Raw genomic sequence first — 22,896 nt, 5'->3', positions numbered from 1 at the left:
CTTTTCTTTTTCTTCTATGTCCCACTCTCCCGTGTGGAGGGGGTCCGGTCCGATCCGGTGGCCATGTACTGCTCGCCTGTGTATCGGCTGGGGACATCTCTGCGCTGCTGGTCCGCCTACGCTTGGGATGGTTTCCTGCTGGCTCCGCTGTGAACGGGACTCTCGCTGCTGTGTTGGATCCTCTTTGGACTGGACTCTCGCGGCTGTGTTGGATCCATTGTGGATTGAACTTTCAGTATCATGTTAGATCCGCTCGACATCCATTGCTTTCCTCCTCTCTAAGGTTCTCATAGTCATCATTGTCACCGACGTCCCACTGGGTGTGAGTTTTCCTACCGAGGATGTCGTGGTGGTTTGTGCAGCCCTTTGAGACACTAGTGATTTAGGGCTATATAAGTAAACATTGATTGATTGATTGAACGACTTTCCCTGTCGCTCGGGTTCCATGGACCACTCAGGAAGGACATGATCGCTTGAGCAGGTTTGACTTCTTTATTTTGCAATAAAGCTTGGCTGCAGTTCGGATCGCTTTTTAGCTCCTTCCTCCACTGCTCGTTCCCGGTCTGCTTTTCAGCCGCCGTCGTCTTTGTCTGCTGTTTGTTTCCGCTATTCATCTGCTGCTGCAGGCTCTCCAACTCCTTCTGCCCCGATCTCTCCTCCTTCTCCCCTTTTATGCAGCGTAAGGAGGAATGTTAATTGTTTCCTGATCTCGCTTGTAGCGTCGCCCAGCCGCATTCTCCGCCTCCTTGCCGCCATCTTGGGCAGGGCGCCACAGTGCATGATAAATTTTCTACAATATATTTGATCAAACCCAATCAGTGTACAAGCTAGGCTATTTGAAAAAACAACAACATTGTTTTTAGAAGCAGAATCAGAAATACTTTATTAATCCCCGAGGAGAAATTAAAATGTTCAGCACAATCCCATTCAAGATCAGACAAACATGACAGGGAGACAGAACAGGATCAAACATGACAGGGAGACAGAAAGGGATCAAACATTACAGGGAAACAGAACAGGATCAAACATTACAGGGAGACAGAAAGGGATCAAACATTACAGGGAAACAGAACAGGATCAAACATTACAGGGAGACAGAAAGGGATCAAACATTACAGGGAAACTGAACAGGATCAAACATTACAGGGAGACAGAAAGGGATCAAACATTACAGGGAAACAGAACAGGATCAAACATTACAGGGAGACAGAAAGGGATCAAACATTACAGGGAAACAGAACAGGATCAAACATTACAGGGAGACAGGACAGGATCAAACATTACAGGGAGACAGAACAGGATCAAACATGACAGAGAGACAGAACACGATCAAGCATTACAGGGAAACAGAACAGGATCAAACATTACAGGGAGACAGGACAGGATCAAACATTACAGGGAGACAGAACAGGATCAAACATTACAGGAAGACAGAACAGGATCAAACATGACAGGGAGACAGGACAGGATCAAACATTACAGGGAGACAGTACAGGATCAAACATTACAGGGAGACAGAACGGGAAAAAACAGTACAGGGAGACAGAACAGGATCAAACATGACAGGGAGACAGAACGGGAAAAAACAGTACAGGGAGACAGAACAGGATCAAACATGACAGGGAGACAGGACAGGATCAAACATTACAGGGAGACAGAACAGGATCAAACATCACAGGGACACAGAACAGGATCAAACATGACAGGGATACAGAACAGGATCAAACATTACAGGGAGACAGAACAGGATCAAACATGACAGTGAGACAGAACAGGATCAAACATTACAGGGAGACAGGACAGGATCAAACATGACAGAGAGACAGAACACGATCAAGCATTACAGGGAGACAGGACAGGATCAAACATTACAGGGAGACAGGACAGGATCAAACATTACAGGGAGACAGAACAGGATCAAACATTACAGGAAGACAGAACAGGATCAAACATGACAGGGAGACAGGACAGGATCAAACATTACAGGGAAACAGAACAGGATCAAACATTACAGGGAGACAGGACAGGATCAAACATTACAGGGAGACAGAACGGGAACAAACAGTACAGGGAGACAGAACAGGATCAAACATTACAGGGAGACAGAACGGGAAAAAACAGTACAGGGAGACAGAACAGGATCAAACATGACAGGGAGACAGGACAGGATCAAACATTACAGGGAGACAGAACAGGATCAAACATGACAGGGATACAGAACAGGATCAAACATTACAGGGAGACAGAACAGGATCAAACATGACAGTGAGACAGAACAGGATCAAACATTACAGGGAGACAGAACAGGATCAAACATTACAGGGAGACAGGACAGGATCAAACATGACAGAGAGACAGAACACGATCAAGCATTACAGGGAGACAGAACAGGATCAAACATTACAGGGAGACAGAACAGGATCAAACATCACAGGGAGACAGAACAGGATCAAACATTACAGGGAGTCAGAACAGGATCAAATATTACAGGGAGACGGAACAGAATCAAACATTACAGTGAGACAGAACAGGATCAAACATTACAGGGAGACAGAACAGGATCAAACATTACAGGGAGACAGAACAGGATCAAACATGACAGGGAGACAGGACAGGATCAAACATTACAGGGAAACAGAACAGGATCAAACATTACAGGGAGACAGGACAGGATCAAACATTACAGGGAGACAGAACGGGAACAAACAGTACAGGGAGACAGAACAGGATCAAACATTACAGGGAGACAGAACGGGAAAAAACAGTACAGGGAGACAGAACAGGATCAAACATGACAGGGAGACAGGACAGGATCAAACATTACAGGGAGACAGAACAGGATCAAACATGACAGGGATACAGAACAGGATCAAACATTACAGGGAGACAGAACAGGATCAAACATGACAGTGAGACAGAACAGGATCAAACATTACAGGGAGACAGAACAGGATCAAACATTACAGGGAGACAGAACAGGATCAAACATTACAGGGAGACAGAACAGGATCAAACATCACAGGGAGACAGAACAGGATCAAACATTACAGGGAGTCAGAACAGGATCAAATATTACAGGGAGACGGAACAGAATCAAACATTACAGTGAGACAGAACAGGATCAAACATTACAGGGAGACAGAACAGGATCAAACATTACAGGGAGACAGAACAGGATCAAACATTACAGGGAGACAGAACAGGATCAAACATCACAGGGAGACAGAACAGGATCAAACATTACAGGGAGTCAGAACAGGATCAAATATTACAGGGAGACAGAACAGAATCAAACATTACAGGGAGACAGAACAGGATCAAACATTACAGGGAGACAGAACAGGATCAAACATGACAGGGAGACAGAACAGGATCAAACATGACAGGGAGACAGAGCAGGATCAAACATGACAGGGAGACAGAACAGGATCAAACACGACAGGGAGACAGAACAGGATCAAACATTACAGGGAGACAGAACAGGATTGCTGACGGGTTTGCCAACTTATGGCGCCCCTTTCAAAAAGGTGAGATATAGGTAAATAATGGGGAGGGGGAAATGAGAAAAGAAAATTGGTCTAAGCCTGGACCCCTGAAGAGGGCGTCCAGACTGAGCCCAAGGGAAAAAACAACTCATAGCCATAGCACACATCCCTCTTACATGTGTGTAAGAGGGAAACATCAAAGGACATTAAAGACATTAAAAGAGCAGAGCTGATGCAAGCAGAAACTTCTACAAACCCCGTTTCCATATGAGTTGGGAAATTGTGTTAGATGTAAATATAAACAGAATACAATGATTTGCAAATCCTTTTCAAGCCATATTCAGTTGAATATGCTACAAAGACAACATATTTGATGTTCAAACTCATAAACATTTTTTTTTGTTGCAAATAATCATTAACTTTAGAATTTGATGCCAGCAACACGTGACAAAGAAGTTGGGAAAGGTGGCAATAAATACTGATAAAATTGAGGAATGCTCATCAAACACTTATTTGGAACATCCCACAGGTGTGCAGGCTAATTTGGAACAGGTGGGTGCCATGATTGGCTATAAAAACAGCTTCCCAAAAAATGCTCAGTCTTTCACAAGAAAGGATGGGGCGAGGTACACCCCTTTGTCCACAACTGTGTGAGCAAATAGTCAAACAGTTTAAGAACAACCTTTCTCAAAGTGACATTGCAAGAAATTTAGGGATTTCAACATCTACGCTCCATAATATCATCAAAAGGTTCAGAGAATCTGGAGAAATCACTCCACGTAAGCGGCATGGCCGGAAACCAACATTGAATGACCGTGACCTTCCATCCCTCAGACGGCACTGTATCAAAAACCGACATCAATATCTAAAGGATATCACCACATGGGCTCAGGAACACTTCAGAAAACCACTGTCACTAAATACAGTTCATCACTACATCTGTAAGTGCAAGTTAAAACTCTACTATGCAAAGCCAAAGCCATTTATCAACAACATCCAGAAACGCCGCCGGCTTCTCTGGGCCCGAGATCATCTAAGATGGACTGATGCAAAGTGGAAAAGTGTTCTGTGGTCTGACGAGTCCACATTTCAAATTGTTTTTGGAAATGTTCAACATCATGCCATCCGGACCAAAGAGGAAGTGAACCATCCAGACTTTTATTGACGCAAAGTTGAAAAGCCAGCATGTGTGATGGTATGGGGGTGCATTAGTGCCCAAGGCATGGGTAACTTACACATCTGTGAAGGCACCATTAATGCTGAAAGGTACATACAGGTTTTGGAGCAAAATATGTTGCCATCCAAGCAATGTTATCATGGACGCCCCTGCTTATTTCAGCAAGACAATGCCAATCCACATTCAGCACGTGTTACAACAGCGTGGCTCCGTAGTAAAAGAGTGCGGATACTTTCCTGGCCCGCCTGCAGTCCAGACCTGTCTCCCATGGAAAATGACATTATGAAGCGTAAAATAGGACAGCGGAGACCCCGGACTGTTGAAGGACTGAAGCTCTACATAAAACAAGAATGGGAAAGAATTCCACTTTCAAAGCTTCAACAATTAGTTTCCTCAGTTCCCAAATGTTGTTAAAAGAAAAGGTGATGTAACACAGTGGTGAACATGCCCTTTCCCAACTACTTTGGCACTCGTTGCAGTCATGAAATTCTAAGTCAATTATTATTTGCAAAAAAAATAAAGTTTATGAGTTTGAACATCAAATATGTTGTCTTTGTAGCATATTCAACTGAATATGGCTTGAAAAGGATTTGCAAATCATTGTATTCTGTTTATATTTACATCGAACACAATTTCCCAACCCATATGGAAACAGGGTTTGTAGAACTAAACATGTCCTATAAACATGTTGTGATCATAGAACCACATCGGTGGTGTTCCCGCGGAAGGACACCCCGGGAGGACGTGTGTAGTTCCTCCGCCAATGGACGAGAGCCTCACGGTGCGCATCATCTGGCAGCTTTGCACCAAAAGAGGAGGCTGCAGGATCCGCGCTAGTCGTTCCCGTAGAATGTACTCGGACTCGGACTCGGACTGGAACCAGCAGACGATGCAGTGAGGAGGACTCCGGACGGTGACGGACTATGTCCAACATGAGTGTGATCCAGGCCGCGCACGACGCCGGCGGCCCCAACAGGGCGGAGGCAGGCAGCGGGGGCGGCCCCCCGAGGCAGACACCCACCGGCGGCGGCGGTCGGAGCAGAGATGTCCGGCAGCAGCAGCAGCATCAACAGCGGCAGCAGCAGGGCGGCACCATGCTGAAGCAGGCCGGCCACAGCGAGCCCGCCGACGTGGTGAAGCGGGCTCTGGACTTCAAGTGCCAGGGCAGCCAGTGTTACAAGGACAAGAAGTACCGGGAGGCCATCGGCAAATATCACCGGGCGCTGCTGGAGATGAAGGGCCTGTGCAGGGTGCTGGGGGACCCGGACGGAGCGGGAGCCAAGTCCCCGTCTCCTCTCCTGGCCGCCTTCTGCAAGTCCGGCCCGCTGACGGAGGAGCAGCAAGGAGCCATGGAGAACGCCGAGCTGGAGTGTTACAATAGTCTCGCAGGTACTCACCATGTAATCTATTACATCACATCACATGGAGAACGCCGAGCTGGAGTGTTACAATAGTCTCGCAGGTACTCACCATGTAATCTATTACATCACATCACATGGAGAACGCCGAGCTGGAGTGTTACAATAGTCTCGCAGGTACTTACCATGTAATCTATTACATCACATCACATGGAGAACGCCGAGCTGGAGTGTTACAATAGTCTCGCAGGTACTTACCATGTAATCTATTACATCTCACCATGTAATCTATTACATCTCATCACATGGAGAACGCCGAGCTGGAGTGTTACAATAGTCTCGCAGGTACTTACCATGTAATCTATTACATCTCATCACATGGAGAACGCCGAGCTGGAGTGTTACAATAGTCTCGCAGGTACTAACAGTGTAATCTATTACATCTCACCATGTAATCTATTACATCACATCACATGGAGAACGCCGAGCTGGAGTGTTACAATAGTCTCGCAGGTACTTACCATGTAATCTATTACATCTCACCATGTAATCTATTACATCACATCACATGGAGAACGCCGAGCTGGAGTGTTACAATAGTCTCGCAGGTACTAACAGTGTAATCTATTACATCACATCACATGGAGAACGCCGAGCTGGAGTGTTACAATAGTCTCGCAGGTACTTACCATGTAATCTATTACATCTCACCATGTAATCTATTACATCACATCACATGGAGAACGCCGAGCTGGAGTGTTACAATAGTCTCGCAGGTACTTAGCATGTAATCTATTACATCACATCACATGGAGAACGCCGAGCTGGAGTGTTACAATAGTCTCGCAGGTACTTACCATGTAATCTATTACATCTCACCATGTAATCTATTACATCTCATCACATGGAGAACGCCGAGCTGGAGTGTTACAATAGTCTCGCAGGTACTTACCATGTAATCTATTACATCTCATCACATGGAGAACGCCGAGCTGGAGTGTTACAATAGTCTCGCAGGTACTAACAGTGTAATCTATTACATCACATCACATGGAGAACGCCGAGCTGGAGTGTTACAATAGTCTCGCAGGTACTTACCATGTAATCTATTACATCTCACCATGTAATCTATTACATCACATCACATGGAGAACGCCGAGCTGGAGTGTTACAATAGTCTCGCAGGTACTCACAGTGTAATCTATTACATCACATCACATGGAGAACGCCGAGCTGGAGTGTTACAATAGTCTCGCAGGTACTCACAGTGTAATCTATTACATCACATCACATGGAGAACGCCGAGCTGGAGTGTTACAATAGTCTCGCAGGTACTCACAGTGTAATCTATTACATCACACAATGTAATCTATTACATCACATCACATGGAGAACGCCGAGCTGGAGTGTTACAATAGCCTCGCAGGTACTTACCATGTAATCTATTACATCACACAATGTAACCTATTACATCACACAATGTAATCTATTACATCGCACAATGTAATCTATTACATCGCACAATGTAATCTATTACATCACACAATGTAATCTATTACATCACATCACATGGAGAACGCCGAGCTGGAGTGTTACAATAGCCTTGCAGGTACTTACATTGTAATCTATTACATCTCACCATGTAATCTATTACATCACATCACATGGAGAACGCCGAGCTGGAGTGTTACAATAGCCTTGCAGGTACTTACATTGTAATCTATTACATCTCACCATGTAATCTATTACATCTCACCATGTAATCTATTACATCACATCACATGGAGAACGCCGAGCTGGAGTGTTACAATAGTCTCGCAGGTACTTACCATGTAATCTATTACATCACATCACATGGAGAACGCCGAGCTGGAGTGTTACAATAGTCTCGCAGGTACTTACCATGTAATCTATTACATCACATCACATGGAGAACGCCGAGCTGGAGTGTTACAATAGTCTCGCAGGTACTTACCATGTAATCTATTACATCACATCACATGGAGAACGCTGAGCTGGAGTGTTACAATAGTCTCGCAGGTACTTACCATGTAATCTATTACATCACATCACATGGAGAACTCCGAGCTGGAGTGTTACAATAGCCTCGCAGGTACTTAGCATGTAATCTATTACATCTCACCATGTAATCTATTACATCACATCACATGGAGAACGCCGAGCTGGAGTGTTACAATAGCCTCGCAGGTACTTACCATGTAATCTATTACATCACACAATGTAACCTATTACATCACACAATGTAATCTATTACATCGCACAATGTAATCTATTACATCGCACAATGTAATCTATTACATCGCACAATGTAATCTATTACATCACACAATGTAATCTATTACATCACATCACATGGAGAACGCCGAGCTGGAGTGTTACAATAGCCTCGCAGGTACTTACATTGTAATCTATTACATCTCACCATGTAATCTATTACATCACATCACATGGAGAACGCCGAGCTGGAGTGTTACAATAGCCTTGCAGGTACTTACATTGTAATCTATTACATCTCACCATGTAATCTATTACATCTCACCATGTAATCTATTACATCACATCACATGGAGAACGCCGAGCTGGAGTGTTACAATAGTCTCGCAGGTACTTACCATGTAATCTATTACATCACATCACATGGAGAACGCCGAGCTGGAGTGTTACAATAGTCTCGCAGGTACTTACCATGTAATCTATTACATCACATCACATGGAGAACGCCGAGCTGGAGTGTTACAATAGTCTCGCAGGTACTTACCATGTAATCTATTACATCACATCACATGGAGAACGCTGAGCTGGAGTGTTACAATAGTCTCGCAGGTACTTACCATGTAATCTATTACATCTCACCATGTAATCTATTACATCACACAATGTAATCTATTACATCACATCACATGGAGAACTCCGAGCTGGAGTGTTACAATAGCCTCGCAGGTACTTACCATGTAATCTATTACATCTCACCATGTAATCTATTACATCACATCACATGGAGAACGCCGAGCTGGAGTGTTACAATAGCCTTGCAGGTACTCCCAATGTAATCTATTACATCACATCACACCACTTACTGCACACGGCATCCATTTCCCGACATCACATTATATTTCATTATTCTAATGACATGTTATTCCTTTAAATGACATGACATTGTAATCTATTACAATACATGACGTTGTATTCTATTGCATGACATGAAATAAAATGACATGACAGGATACTGTAAATGATTACATGACATGACATTGCCCCGAACAGGACAAGTGGTAGAAATGGATGGATGGATGGATGGACATTGCATTACATTGTATTCGATTACATGACATTACATTGTAATTAATTACATGAAACTAAATGACATGACATTTTACTCAATTAAATGACATTAGATTGTATTCTATTACATGACATGGCATGATCTTGTATTCGATTACATGACATGAAATGACATTGCATTACATTGTATTCGATTACATGACATTACACTGTAATCAATTACATGAAACTAAATTACATGACATTGTATTTGTTTACATTCAATGACATTACCAGGAATTGCATGTTATTCAATTAAATTACATGGAATTACATGACATTAGATTGTATTCTATTACATGACATATTTTAAATTACAAGGAATTGCATGTTATTTAATTAAATTACATTACATTACATTGTAATCATCCATCCATCCATCCATTTTCTGCTGCTTATTCCCTTTGGGGTCACGGGGGGTGCTGGTGCCTATCTCAGCTACAATTACATGAAATCAAAGTACCCGCACATTTTTTTTTACGAAGCCACGCTGTTGTAACACATGCTGAATGTGGCTTGGCATTGTCTTGCTGAAATAAGCAGGGGCGTCCATCAGATGGCAGCATATGTTGTTCCAAAACCTGTATGTTGCTTTCAGCATTAATGGTGCCTTCACAGATGTGTAAGTTACCCATGCCTTGGGCACTAATGCACCCCCATACCATCACACATGCTGGCTTTTCAACAGTCTGGATGGTTCGCTTCGCCTTTGGTCCGGATGACACGATGTGGAATATTTCCAAAAACAATTTGAAATGTGGACTCCTTAGACCACAGAACACTTTTCCACTTTGCATCAGTCCATCTTAGACGATCTCGGGCCCAGAGAAGCCGGCGGTGTTTCTGGATGTTGTTGATAAATGACTTTTGCTTTGCATAGTAGAGCTTTAACTTGCACTTACAGATGTAGCGACAAACTGTATTTAGTGACAGTGGTTTTCTGAAGTGTTCCTGAGCCAATGTGGTGATATCCTTTAGAGATTGATGTGGGTTTTTGATACAGTGCCGTCTGAGGGATGGAAGGTCACGGTCATTCAATGTTGGTTTCCGGCCATGCCGCTTACGTGGAGTGATTTCTCCAGATTCTCTGAACCTTTTGATGATATTATGGAGCGTAGATGTTGAAATCCCTAAATTTCTTGCAATGTCACTTTGAGAAAGGTTGTTCTTAAACTGTTTGACTATTTGCTCACACAGTTGTGGACAAAGGGGTGTACCTCGCCCCATCCTTTCTTGTGAAAGACTGAGCATTTCATGGAAGCTTCTTTTATACCCAATCATGGCACCCACCTGTTCCCAATTAGCCTGCACACCTGTGGGATGTTCCAGATAAGTGTTTGATGAGCATTCCTCAACTTTGTCAGTATTTATTGCCACCTTTCCCAACTTCTTTGTCACGTGTTGCTGGCATCAAATTCTAAAGTTAATGATTATTTGCAAAAAAAACAAAAGTTTATGAGTTTGAACATGAAATATGTTGTCTTTGTAGCATATTCAACTGAATATGGCTTGAAAAGGATTTGCAAATCATTGTATTCTGTTTATATTTACATCTAACACCATTTCCCAACTCATATGGAAACAGGGTTTGTATATATATATATATATATATATATATATATATATATATATATATATATATATATATACACACAGTATGCACATTGCAGTGCATGACCTCTGACCTGACAAATAGTGACAGCTGGTAGAGAGAAGGAGTGGACTTCCTGTGGGTGTGGCCATACCTGAGTCCACCTGTGTGGTGTCCCCGGCTGCAGCTTGCCTCCTGCAGATGGAGCTGGTGAACTACGAGCGCGTGAAGGAGTACTGCCTGAAGGTGCTGCACAAGGAGGGCAAGAACTTCAAGGCCTTGTACCGCTCGGGCGTGGCTTACTACCACCTGGGAGACTTCCAGAAGGCGCTGCACTACCTGAAGGAGTCGCACAAGCAGGAGCCTTCAGGTGAGAGCGCCGCCGACTTACTGACTCAAGTCCACCTGAACTGTGCTCGACTAACACACTTCAGATGCTGTCCTTGAGGAATGATTTGTTATTATTATTACTATTCTTGTTATCATCATCATTGTATCATTATATCATTATTGTTTTCCTATTTTCATAGTTTTTATATTTTGTTATACAATTATTGTTGTAATTATTATTTGAATTATTAACATTATGATTAATATTTTTGAAATTATTATCATAAATTAATTTATTGTTGTTATGGTTATTAGAATTATCATTACAGTTTTTATTATTCTCATGATTTTTACTATTATTATATTAATATTATTACTGTACTAATTGTATTCTGATATATTATGATTATATATTATATATTGCATACACCATTTTAATTATCATTACTACGAATATTATTGCTATTCTTACATCATTATTATGATTACTATTATTATTATCCTCATCGTTATTTATAACTATAACTATTATACTACTGTTATTGTTATCACTGTTACTCTTATTACTACTACTATTATATTATTATGATTATTAGATTATGATTATTGTTGTTATTATTATATTATCATCATTATTATTATAAATATTATTATAATTATATTTTCATGATTATTACCATGACTATTGTCATCATTATTATCATTATTATGATTGTTACGATTGCTATTATTTATTGCAAATATTATGTAATTATTACAATCATATTTATCAATATTTTTTGTATTATTATTACATACTATTATTATTACTACAGGTATTATATTCATATTATTATTATTATTATTATACTATTAATACAGTTATATTATTATAATTATAAACTTATATTACGATTTTTAGTGGTATGCTTATTAATATTATTGTTAATATTATTATACTATTATGATTGTTATGATTACTACTGTAATGATCACTATTATTATTATCATTATTGTTATTATCATTATTAGTACTATTATGATAATGATCAGGATTATCAGACACAAATATAATAACAATAATGAAATTAAATAATGTATATTATTATTAATATATTATATGACATCAGTATTATAATGTATTGGTATATTTTTTGTCATAATAATATGACAAAAATCTATACATACCATAATAATAATAATGATAATATAAATAAATCATTTATATTATTATTATTATACTATTATATGAATAATATAATATAATACCTTTTTTTGTACTTTACCAAAGAAAGTCAAGAACAATGACTCGGCCATAAAGCGCTACGTGTTTTTTATTTAGGGGCGCAAACAATAACGAATTGAGTACATTGGTGTTTCCTGTCCGAGCAGGAAGTGAGCGCCGTTGTTTGTGTTGCAGACACTAACGTCATTCGGTACATCCAGCTGACGGAGATGAAGATTCGCCGCAACGCTCAAAGAGAAAAGAAGGACACCACATAAGACCTTTGACCTCCCACTTCCTGTCCCGCCTCTCACTGTGTGCCGCCCACTCTCGTCCTGGCGCCAATCTCACCTTTTTCTCTTCGCCTCGCACGGCGGATCACCTCATAATTCATGTGTGTGTGTGTGTGTGTGTGTGTGTGTGTGTGTGTCTGTGTGTGTGTGTGTGCTTCAAGCCATTTAACTGATGAAATATCACTGCCAGTATGACAACGTGCACGACTACACTCTGCAAAGTACAGCTTTACACAAACACAAGAGTACTCCACACATTGCACAACAACACAACTCTAATATGACACACACACACACACACACACACACACACACACACACACACACACACTGTTTTTGCTGGCATAAAAGTGAGCACAATTTGAGTAATTTCCGAAACATATGACAGCGTGTACATAGAAAGTGTATTTATGAACATTTGTGTTGTTTTTGTGATGCTTTATGATTTTTTCCAGCTAATAGAGAGATCGCTGATGTAAATAAACAAGCTCAACAAAAGGTTTCATTTGCTTCCTTGAACTAGTCAGCCATTAAGGAGCAAACGAGACCCTTCTGCCCTCCCCATGTGTGTCCAGGTGATCCAGCTTGGCAGACATCGAACAATCCAAGACCTTCCAATAAAGTTCCAAAGCAGATTCATCCATCTAGCTTCTCTACTTTGGTCTTTAAAAGATGAGCTGCAGTGTGTTACCTGGAGTGTTGAGCGAAGTGCGGAAGTCCAAGGGGGCAAGGCAAGCTCGGAGGTCCAGGGCAGGTGAGGGGCGTAAAAATCCGTATCCAGGTGGGAGGTCGAGATCCAAGAGGCAGTTCGGGAACCAGAGGGACTACAGGGAGACGAGACACACAGCTCGTAACGCGGCAACGGAGGAAATGCTGCTGGAACGACAAGGGACACGAGACAAAATGAACACGGAAAGGGGAGAAAACACAGAAAGCATAGAGCTTGTTACGAGTTGGCTTACTGTACAAAACAGGAAACTATGTTCTGGCCCAGAACACTCTACCTCAAAGAACTCAAATCCTCCACACGACACCTCCGCTCCGGACAGGTTAACCTCCTCCATCTGCGAGGACAAAGCTATGAACAATAGGAGACCGGGCTTTCTGCTTCGCCGCTCCCTGACCACCTCAGGACACCACAGACTGTGGATGCTTTTAAAAAAGGCTCAAAAACTCTTTAAAAAAAAAAAAAAAGCCTTTTTTTTATATAGATATATGCATACTAGTTCTAGCTTTTAAGCAAGTTCTTTTTTTTTTTCTAAGTCTTTTATTTATTTGTAATTATCTATTTTTATTATCTTTTTTTAATACACTGTAGCACTTAGAGGTTGACTGCTTTATGTAAAGTGCTTTTTACAAATAATATATATATATATATATATATATATATATATATATATATATATATATATATATATATATATATAAGAGGCCAGATTGCTGGGAGTTACAATAGATGAAAGACTATCTTGGGCCACTCACATCAATAATAGTAACACAAATGAACAGAAGCTGTCAGGTTGAGTTTGTGACGAAGCCCAAGATGCAGAAATGATGGCAGGCATTGAGCAAGAAAACATAATTTAATGTCCAAAAATATAAAAATGGAAGGCAAAACACAAACCAGAAAAACAGGAGACAGGTGGCAGGAACAAGAATCGAACCAAGGAACAGCTCACAAGCGACGAGGAACCAGGGAGAACTGGAGACAGAAAGCAGTCCACGGCATAAGACAACGAGAAGTCATAATGACAATAATCCAACTCTGACCGGAGGACAAAGCAGGTTTAAATAGGATTAGGCTGATTGACACCAGGTGTGGCCAGGTGCCAATCAGTCGCACCTGAGGGGAAACAGCGCTCAGGGAGAAAAGGAGGAAATTACCAAAATAAAGCGCTGACAGAAAACAAAGACATACACAGAGGAAAAACTAAAACAAAACAAAACTGTCAGGGACAAGCCTAAGGGAAGCATTTCAATCATAAGAAGAAGTGCCGATTTTTACCAGGCTAGTGATAGTCACAACTATGGTACCAGGCTAGTGATAGTCACAACTATGGTACCGGGCTCGTGATAGTCACAACTATGGTACCAGGCTAGTGATAGTCACAACTAGGGTACCAGGCTAGTGATAATCACAACTATGGTACCAGGCTAGTGATAGTCACAACTATGGTACCAGGCTAGTGATAGTCACAACTATGGTACCAGGCTAGTGATAGTCACAACTATGGTACCAGGCTCGTGATAGTCACAACTATGGTACCAGGCTAGTGATAGTCACAACTAGGGTACCAGGCTAGTGATAATCACAACTATGGTACCAGGCTAGTGATAGTCACAACTATGGTACCAGGCTAGTGATAGTCACAACTATGGTACCAGGCTAGTGATAGTCACAACTATGGTACCAGACTAGTGACAGTCACAACTATGGTACCAGGCTAGTGATAGTCACAACTATGGTACCAGGCTAGTGATAGTCACAACTATGGTACCAGGCTAGTGATAGTCACACCTATGGTACCAGGCTAGTGATAGTCACAACTATGGTACCAGGCTAGTGATAGTCACAACTATGGTACCAGGCTAGTGATAGTCACAACTATGGTACCAGGCTCGTGATAGTCACAACTATGGTACCAGGCTAGTGATAGTCACAACTAGGGTACCAGGCTAGTGATAATCACAACTATGGTACCAGGCTAGTGATAGTCACAACTATGGTACCAGGCTAGTGATAGTCACAACTATGGTACCAGGCTAGTGATAGTCACAACTATGGTACCAGACTAGTGACAGTCACAACTATGGTACCAGGCTAGTGATAGTCACAACTATGGTACCAGGCTAGTGATAGTCACAACTATGGTACCAGGCTAGTGATAGTCACACCTATGGTACCAGGCTAGTGATAGTCACAACTATGGTACCAGGCTAGTGATAGTCACAACTATGGTACCAGGCTAGTGATAGTCACAACTATGGTACCAGGCTAGTGACAGTCACAACTATGGTACCAGGCTAGTGATAGTCACACCTATGGTACCAGGCTAGTGATAGTCACACCTATGGTACCAGGCTAGTGATAGTCACAACTATGGTACCAGGCTAGTGATAGTCACAACTATGGTACCAGGCTAGTGATAGTCACAACTAGGTTACCAGGCTAGTGATAGTCACAACTATGGTACCAGGCTAGTGATAGTCACAACTATGGTACCAGGCTAGTGATAGTCACAACTATGGTACCAGACTAGTGACAGTCACAACTATGGTACCAGGCTAGTGATAGTCACAACTATGGTACCAGGCTAGTGATAGTCACAACTATGGTACCAGGCTAGTGATAGTCACAACTATGGTACCAGGCTAGTGATAGTCACAACTATGGTACCAGGCTAATGATAGTCACAATTATGGTAGCAGGCTAGTGATAGTCACAACTAGGGTACCAGGCTAGTGATAGTCACAACTATGGTACCAGGCTAGTGATAGTCACAACTATGGTACCAGGCTAGTGACAGTCACAACTATGGTACCAGGCTAGTGATAGTCACAACTATGGTACCAGGCTAATGATAGTCACAACTATGGTACCAGGCTAGTGATAGTCACAACTATGGTACCAGGCTAGTGATAGTCACAACTATGGTACCAGGCTAATGATAGTCACAACTATGGTACCAGGCTAGTGATAGTCACAACTATGGTACCAGGCTAGTGATAGTCACAACTATGGTACCAGGCTAGTGATAGTCACAACTATGGTACCAGGCTAGTGATAGTCACAACTATGGTACCAGGCTAATGATAGTCACAACTATGGTACCAGGCTAGTGATAGTCACAACTATGGTACCAGGCTAGTGATAGTCACAACTATGGTACCAGGCTAGTGATAGTCACAACTATGGTACCAGGCTAGTGATAGTCACAACTGTGGTACCAGGCTAATGATAGTCACAACTGTGGTACCAGGCTACTGATAGTCACAACTGTGGTACCAGGCCAGTGATAGTCACAACTGTGGTACCAAGCTAGTGATAGTCACAACTATGGTACCAGGATAGTGATAGTCACAACTATGGTACCAGGCTAGTGATAGTCACAACTATGGTACCAGGCTAGTGACAGTCACAACTATGGTACCAGGCTAGTGATAGTCACAACTATGGTACCAGGCTAGTGATAGTCACAACTATGGTACCAGGCTAGTGATAGTCACAACTATGGTACCAGGCTAGTGATAGTCATAACTATGGTACCGGGCTAGTGATAGTCACAACTATGGTACCAGGCTAGTGATAGTCACAACTATGGTACCAGGCTAGTGATAGTCACAACTAAGGTACCGGGCTAGTGATAGTCACAACTAAGGTACCGGGCTAGTGATAGTCACAACTATGGTACCGGGCTAGTGATAGTCACAACTATGGTACCAGGCTAGTGATAGTCACAACTATGGTACCAGGCTAGTGATAGTCACAACTATGGTACCAGGCTAGTGATAGTCACAACTATGGTACCAGGCTAGTGATAGTCACAACTATGGTACCAGGCTAGTGATAGTCACAACTATGGTACCAGGCTAGTGATAGTCACAACTATGGTACCAGGCTAGTGATAGTCACAACTATGGTACCAGGCTAGTGACAGTCACAACTATGGTACCAGGCTAGTGATAGTCACAACTATGGTACCAGGCTAATGATAGTCACAACTATGGTACCAGGCTAGTGATAGTCACAACTATGGTACCAGGCTAGTGATAGTCACAACTATGGTACCAGGCTAATGATAGTCACAACTATGGTACCAGGCTAGTGATAGTCACAACTATGGTACCAGGCTAGTGATAGTCACAACTATGGTACCAGGCTAGTGATAGTCACAACTATGGTACCAGGCTAATGATAGTCACAACTATGGTACCAGGCTAGTGATAGTCACAACTATGGTACCAGGCTAGTGATAGTCACAACTATGGTACCAGGCTAGTGATAGTCACAACTATGGTACCAGGCTAGTGATAGTCACAACTATGGTACCAGGCTAGTGATAGTCACAACTGTGGTACCAGGCTAATGATAGTCACAACTGTGGTACCAGGCTAGTGATAGTCACAACTGTGGTACCAGGCCAGTGATAGTCACAACTGTGGTACCAGGCTAGTGATAGTCACAACTATGGTACCAGGATAGTGATAGTCACAACTATGGTACCAGGCTAGTGATAGTCACAACTATGGTACCAGGCTAGTGACAGTCACAACTATGGTACCAGGCTAGTGATAGTCACAACTATGGTACCAGGCTAGTGATAGTCACAACTATGGTACCAGGCTAGTGATAGTCATAACTATGGTACCGGGCTAGTGATAGTCACAACTATGGTACCAGGCTAGTGATAGTCACAACTATGGTACCGGGCTAGTGATAGTCACAACTAAGGTACCGGGCTAGTGATAGTCACAACTAAGGTACCGGGCTAGTGATAGTCACAACTATGGTACCGGGCTAGTGATAGTCACAACTATGGTACCAGGCTAGTGATAGTCACAACTATGGTACCAGGCTAGTGATAGTCACAACTATGGTACCAGGCTAGTGATAGTCACAACTATGGTACCAGGCTAGTGATAGTCACAACTATGGTACCAGGCTAGTGATAGTCACAACTATGGTACCAGGCTAGTGATAGTCACAACTAGGGTACCAGGCTAGTGATAGTCACAACTATGGTACCAGGCTAGTGATAGTCACAACTATGGTACCAGGCTAGTGATAGTCACAACTATGGTACCAGACTAGTGACAGTCACAACTATGGTACCAGGCTAGTGATAGTCACAACTATGGTACCAGGCTAGTGATAGTCACAACTATGGTACCAGGCTAGTGATAGTCACAACTATGGTACCAGGCTAGTGATAGTCACAACTATGGTACCAGGCTAGTGATAGTCACAACTATGGTACCAGGCTAATGATAGTCACAACTATGGTACCAGGCTAGTGATAGTCACAACTATGGTACCAGGCTAGTGATAGTCACAACTATGGTACCAGGCTAGTGATAGTCACAACTATGGTACCAGGCTAGTGATAGTCACAACTGTGGTACCAGGCTAATGATAGTCACAACTGTGGTACCAGGCTAGTGATAGTATCAACTGTGGTACCAGGCCAGTGATAGTCACAACTGTGGTACCAAGCTAGTGATAGTCACAACTATGGTACCAGGCTAGTGACAGTCACAACCATGGTACCAGGCTAGTGATAGTCACAACTATGGTACCAGGCTAGTGATAGTCACAACTATGGTACCAGGCTAGTGATAGTCACAACTATGGTACCGGGCTAGTGATAGTCATAACTATGGTACCGGGCTAGTGATAGTCACAACTATGGTACCAGGCTAGTGATAGTCACAACTATGGTACCAGGCTAGTGATAGTCACAACTAAGGTACCGGGCTAGTGATAGTCACAACTAAGGTACCGGGCTAGTGATAGTCACAACTATGGTACCGGGCTAGTGATAGTCACAACTATGGTACCAGGCTAGTGATAGTCACAACTATGGTACCAGGCTAGTGATAGTCACAACTATGGTACCAGGCTAGTGATAGTCACAACTATGGTACCAGGCTAGTGATAGTCACAACTATGGTACCAGGCTAGTGATAGTCACAACTATGGTACCAGGCTAGTGATAGTCACAACTATGGTACCAGGCTAGTGACAGTCACAACTATGGTACCAGGCTAGTGATAGTCACAACTATGGTACCAGGCTAATGATAGTCACAACTATGGTACCAGGCTAGTGATAGTCACAACTATGGTACCAAGCTAGTGATAGTCACAACTATGGTACCAGGCTAATGATAGTCACAACTATGGTACCAGGCTAGTGATAGTCACAACTATGGTACCAGGCTAGTGATAGTCACAACTATGGTACCAGGCTAGTGATAGTCACAACTATGGTACCAGGCTAATGATAGTCACAACTATGGTACCAGGCTAGTGATAGTCACAACTATGGTACCAGGCTAGTGATAGTCACAACTATGGTACCAGGCTAGTGATAGTCACAACTATGGTACCAGGCTAGTGATAGTCACAACTATGGTACCAGGCTAGTGATAGTCACAACTGTGGTACCAGGCTAATGATAGTCACAACTGTGGTACCAGGCTAGTGATAGTCACAACTGTGGTACCAGGCCAGTGATAGTCACAACTGTGGTACCAGGCTAGTGATAGTCACAACTATGGTACCAGGCTAGTGATAGTCACAACTATGGTACCAGGCTAGTGATAGTCACAACTATGGTACCAGGCTAGTGATAGTCACAACTATGGTACCAGGCTAGTGACAGTCACAACTATGGTACCAGGCTAGTGATAGTCACAACTATGGTACCAGGCTAGTGATAGTCACAACTATGGTACCAGGCTAGTGATAGTCACAACTATGGTACCAGGCTAGTGATAGTCATAACTATGGTACCGGGCTAGTGATAGTCACAACTATGGTACCAGGCTAGTGATAGTCACAACTATGGTACCAGGCTAGTGATAGTCACAACTAAGGTACCGGGCTAGTGATAGTCACAACTAAGGTACCGGGCTAGTGATAGTCACAACTATGGTACCGGGCTAGTGATAGTCACAACTATGGTACCAGGCTAGTGATAGTCACAACTATGGTACCAGGCTAGTGATAGTCACAACTATGGTACCAGGCTAGTGATAGTCACAACTATGGTACCAGGCTAGTGATAGTCACATCTACGTTACCAGGCTAGTGATAGTCACATCTACGTTACCAGGCTAGTGATAGTCACAACTATGGTACCAGGCTAGCGATAGTCACATCTACGTTACCAGGCTAATGATAGTCACAACTATGGTACCAGGCTAGTGATAGTCACAACTATGGTACCAGACTAGTGATAGTCACAACTATGGTACCAGGCTAGTGATAGTCACAACTATGGTACCAGGCTAGTGATAGTCACAACTATGGTACCAGGCTAGTGATAGTCACAACTATGGTACCAGGCTAGTGATAGTCACAACTATGGTACCAGGCTAGTGATAGTCACAACTATGGTACCAGGCTAGTGATAGTCACAACTATGGTACCAGGCGAGTGATAGTCACAACTATGGTACCAGGCTAATGATAGTCACAACTATGGTACCAGGCTAGTGATAGTCACAACTATGGTACCAGGCTAGTGACAGTCACAACTATGGTACCAGACTAGTGATAGTCACAACTATGGTACCAGACTAGTGATAGTCACAACTATGGTACCAGGCTAGTGATAGTCACATTTACGTTACCAGGCTAGCCCTAAGAGGTGCTCACACCCGTCTTAAAGGCAAAAGTGATGTTTTGAAAAAGACTGTAATGTATCGGCCAATCACTTACTGGGATCCACTTCCACAATATCTGCTCATCGGCGACAGGTGTGCAGATTGCTGATTGAGTGCAGCTGCCTGCTGCAGCCGGAGTGGCGCACGCCGCGCACGGATGAATGTGCACCGTGTCCTGACAAGTGACAAATGTGTAAGCTACATACTGAAATGGAATATACAATATGTAAATATTAGCTTTACCCAAATATACAATACTATCATCAAACAAATACTTCTGATTGCTGAAAATATTTCGATGGTGGAAATATATGACTGGCAGCCATTTTAAGTCCTCAAAACATCGCTTGTTTTTCCATAAACGTCTTACTATCAAATTGAACCACAAATTTCCACCTTAAACAGTTTACTTACAGATTTATCTTTCCCTGGCATGTGAGAGCTAACACAACTTGTCTCAAATGTGCTTCAAGGTCGGTAAGCACAACCAGAATTATTCCTGACATTAGGAGCACCGGCTTATAAGGCGCACTGTCCAGGTTTTGAGAAAATGAAAGGATTTTAAGTGCGCCTTACAGTCGGAAAAATACAGCATATTCGCTATTTATTTAAATTCCAGGACAAATGTAGTGACTTTTTTCTTCCAGCAGATGGTGTTATTGTAAACCACCAGCACAGTCGATGCAGCCCATCAATTATATTTCTCCTTTTAATCGACTAATATTCCAATAATTGGTGCGAGCACAACAAAAGACGACGTCAGTCAGTTTGATTGTATTGTGTAGCAGACAAACATCAACACTCATGACGTCTTCTTCCAAAAGAGTTGAATTCCTCCAAAATGTGGTGGAAGCTACGACCTCCGAACATGAACACAAACATTCAGGACGCAACACACAAAATTGTGAAAGCTGATTTGTCTTTGTAGTCAATACAAGCTTATCTGAGAGCTCATGTTTTTGTACACTTTCAGATAAGACTTTTGGAGCAAAAGAGTGTCGGATGTTAAACAAAATAGCATGTTTCATTTATGCTAAGGAAGTTAGCATATTAGCTAGGTTTAGTAGTTTAGGTCTGTAATAAATAAACTCTCCCGCCCGACATAAACAAAGCGGACGTATTGACCTGTAAATTTCCATGAATTGGATCTTATCTCAAATGTTTTATTTGCCGAGGAATGCAGAAAAACACACACGTCATGCTAATATGCTAAGGAAGTTAGCATATTAGCGAGGTTAAGTAGTTTAGGTCGGTAATAAATATACTCTATCGCCCGACATAAACAAAGCGGACGTATTTACCTGTAAATTTCCATGAATAGAATCTTATCTCACCTGTTTTTTTATTTGAAGAGGAATGCAGAAAAATACACACTTAATGCTAACATGCTAAGGAAGTTAGCATATTGGTTAGGATAAGTAGTTCATCTGTGAAATTAATATACTCTCCCGCCCTTCATAAACAAAGCGGACATATTTACCCGTAAATTTCCATGAATTGGATCTTATCTCAAATGTTTTATTTGCAGGGGAATGCAGAAAAACACACACGTCATGCTAATATGCTAAGGAAGTTAGCATATTAGCGAGGTTAAGTAGTTTAGGTCCGTAATAAATATACTCTATCGCCCGACATAAACAAAGCGGACGTATTTACCTGTAAATTTGCATGAATAGAATCTTATCTCACCTGTTTTTTTATTTGCAGAGGAATGCAGAAAAATACAC

The 22,896-nt window shown here is 42.2% G+C and overlaps 1 protein-coding gene and 1 long non-coding RNA gene across 2 annotated transcripts; one reads left to right on the top strand and one right to left on the bottom strand.

The window, feature by feature from the left end:
* The first annotated feature begins 5,407 nt into the window (after nt 1–5,407).
* LOC133548897 (tetratricopeptide repeat protein 9A-like) lies at nt 5,408–13,278 on the top strand. Its single transcript, XM_061893852.1, has 3 exons — nt 5,408–6,051; nt 11,141–11,323; nt 12,683–13,278. The coding sequence occupies exons 1-3, from the start codon at nt 5,586–5,588 to the stop codon at nt 12,763–12,765; spliced, it is 732 nt and encodes a 243-aa protein (XP_061749836.1). The 5' UTR covers nt 5,408–5,585; the 3' UTR covers nt 12,766–13,278.
* LOC133548907 (uncharacterized) lies at nt 12,899–22,340 on the bottom strand. Its single transcript, XR_009805999.1, has 5 exons — nt 22,295–22,340; nt 21,225–21,344; nt 14,405–14,482; nt 13,743–13,844; nt 12,899–13,656 (listed from the first exon to the last, which is right to left on the bottom strand). It is a non-coding gene; the product is annotated as an uncharacterized LOC133548907 (long non-coding RNA).
* Nucleotides 22,341–22,896: the final 556 nt, after the last annotated feature.

Source organism: Nerophis ophidion, linkage group LG03, assembly GCF_033978795.1.
Source record: "Nerophis ophidion isolate RoL-2023_Sa linkage group LG03, RoL_Noph_v1.0, whole genome shotgun sequence".
NCBI classification, from domain to species: Eukaryota; Metazoa; Chordata; class Actinopteri; order Syngnathiformes; family Syngnathidae; genus Nerophis; species Nerophis ophidion.
The sequence above is the reverse complement of the archived record's forward strand: the minus strand, read 5'-3'. Positions and strand labels throughout refer to the sequence as shown.

What these genes read in the sequence shown, in the direction of transcription:
- LOC133548897 (XM_061893852.1), top strand. Translation starts at nt 5,586, where the DNA reads ATGTCCAACATGAGTGTGATCCAGGCCGCGCACGACGCCGGCGGCCCC. An exon ending in GTGTTACAATAGTCTCGCAG is followed by an intron (nt 6,052 to 11,140) that starts GTACTCACCATG and finishes CCCCGGCTGCAG; the next exon opens with CTTGCCTCCTGCAGATGGAG. An exon ending in GCACAAGCAGGAGCCTTCAG is followed by an intron (nt 11,324 to 12,682) that starts GTGAGAGCGCCG and finishes TTTGTGTTGCAG; the next exon opens with ACACTAACGTCATTCGGTAC.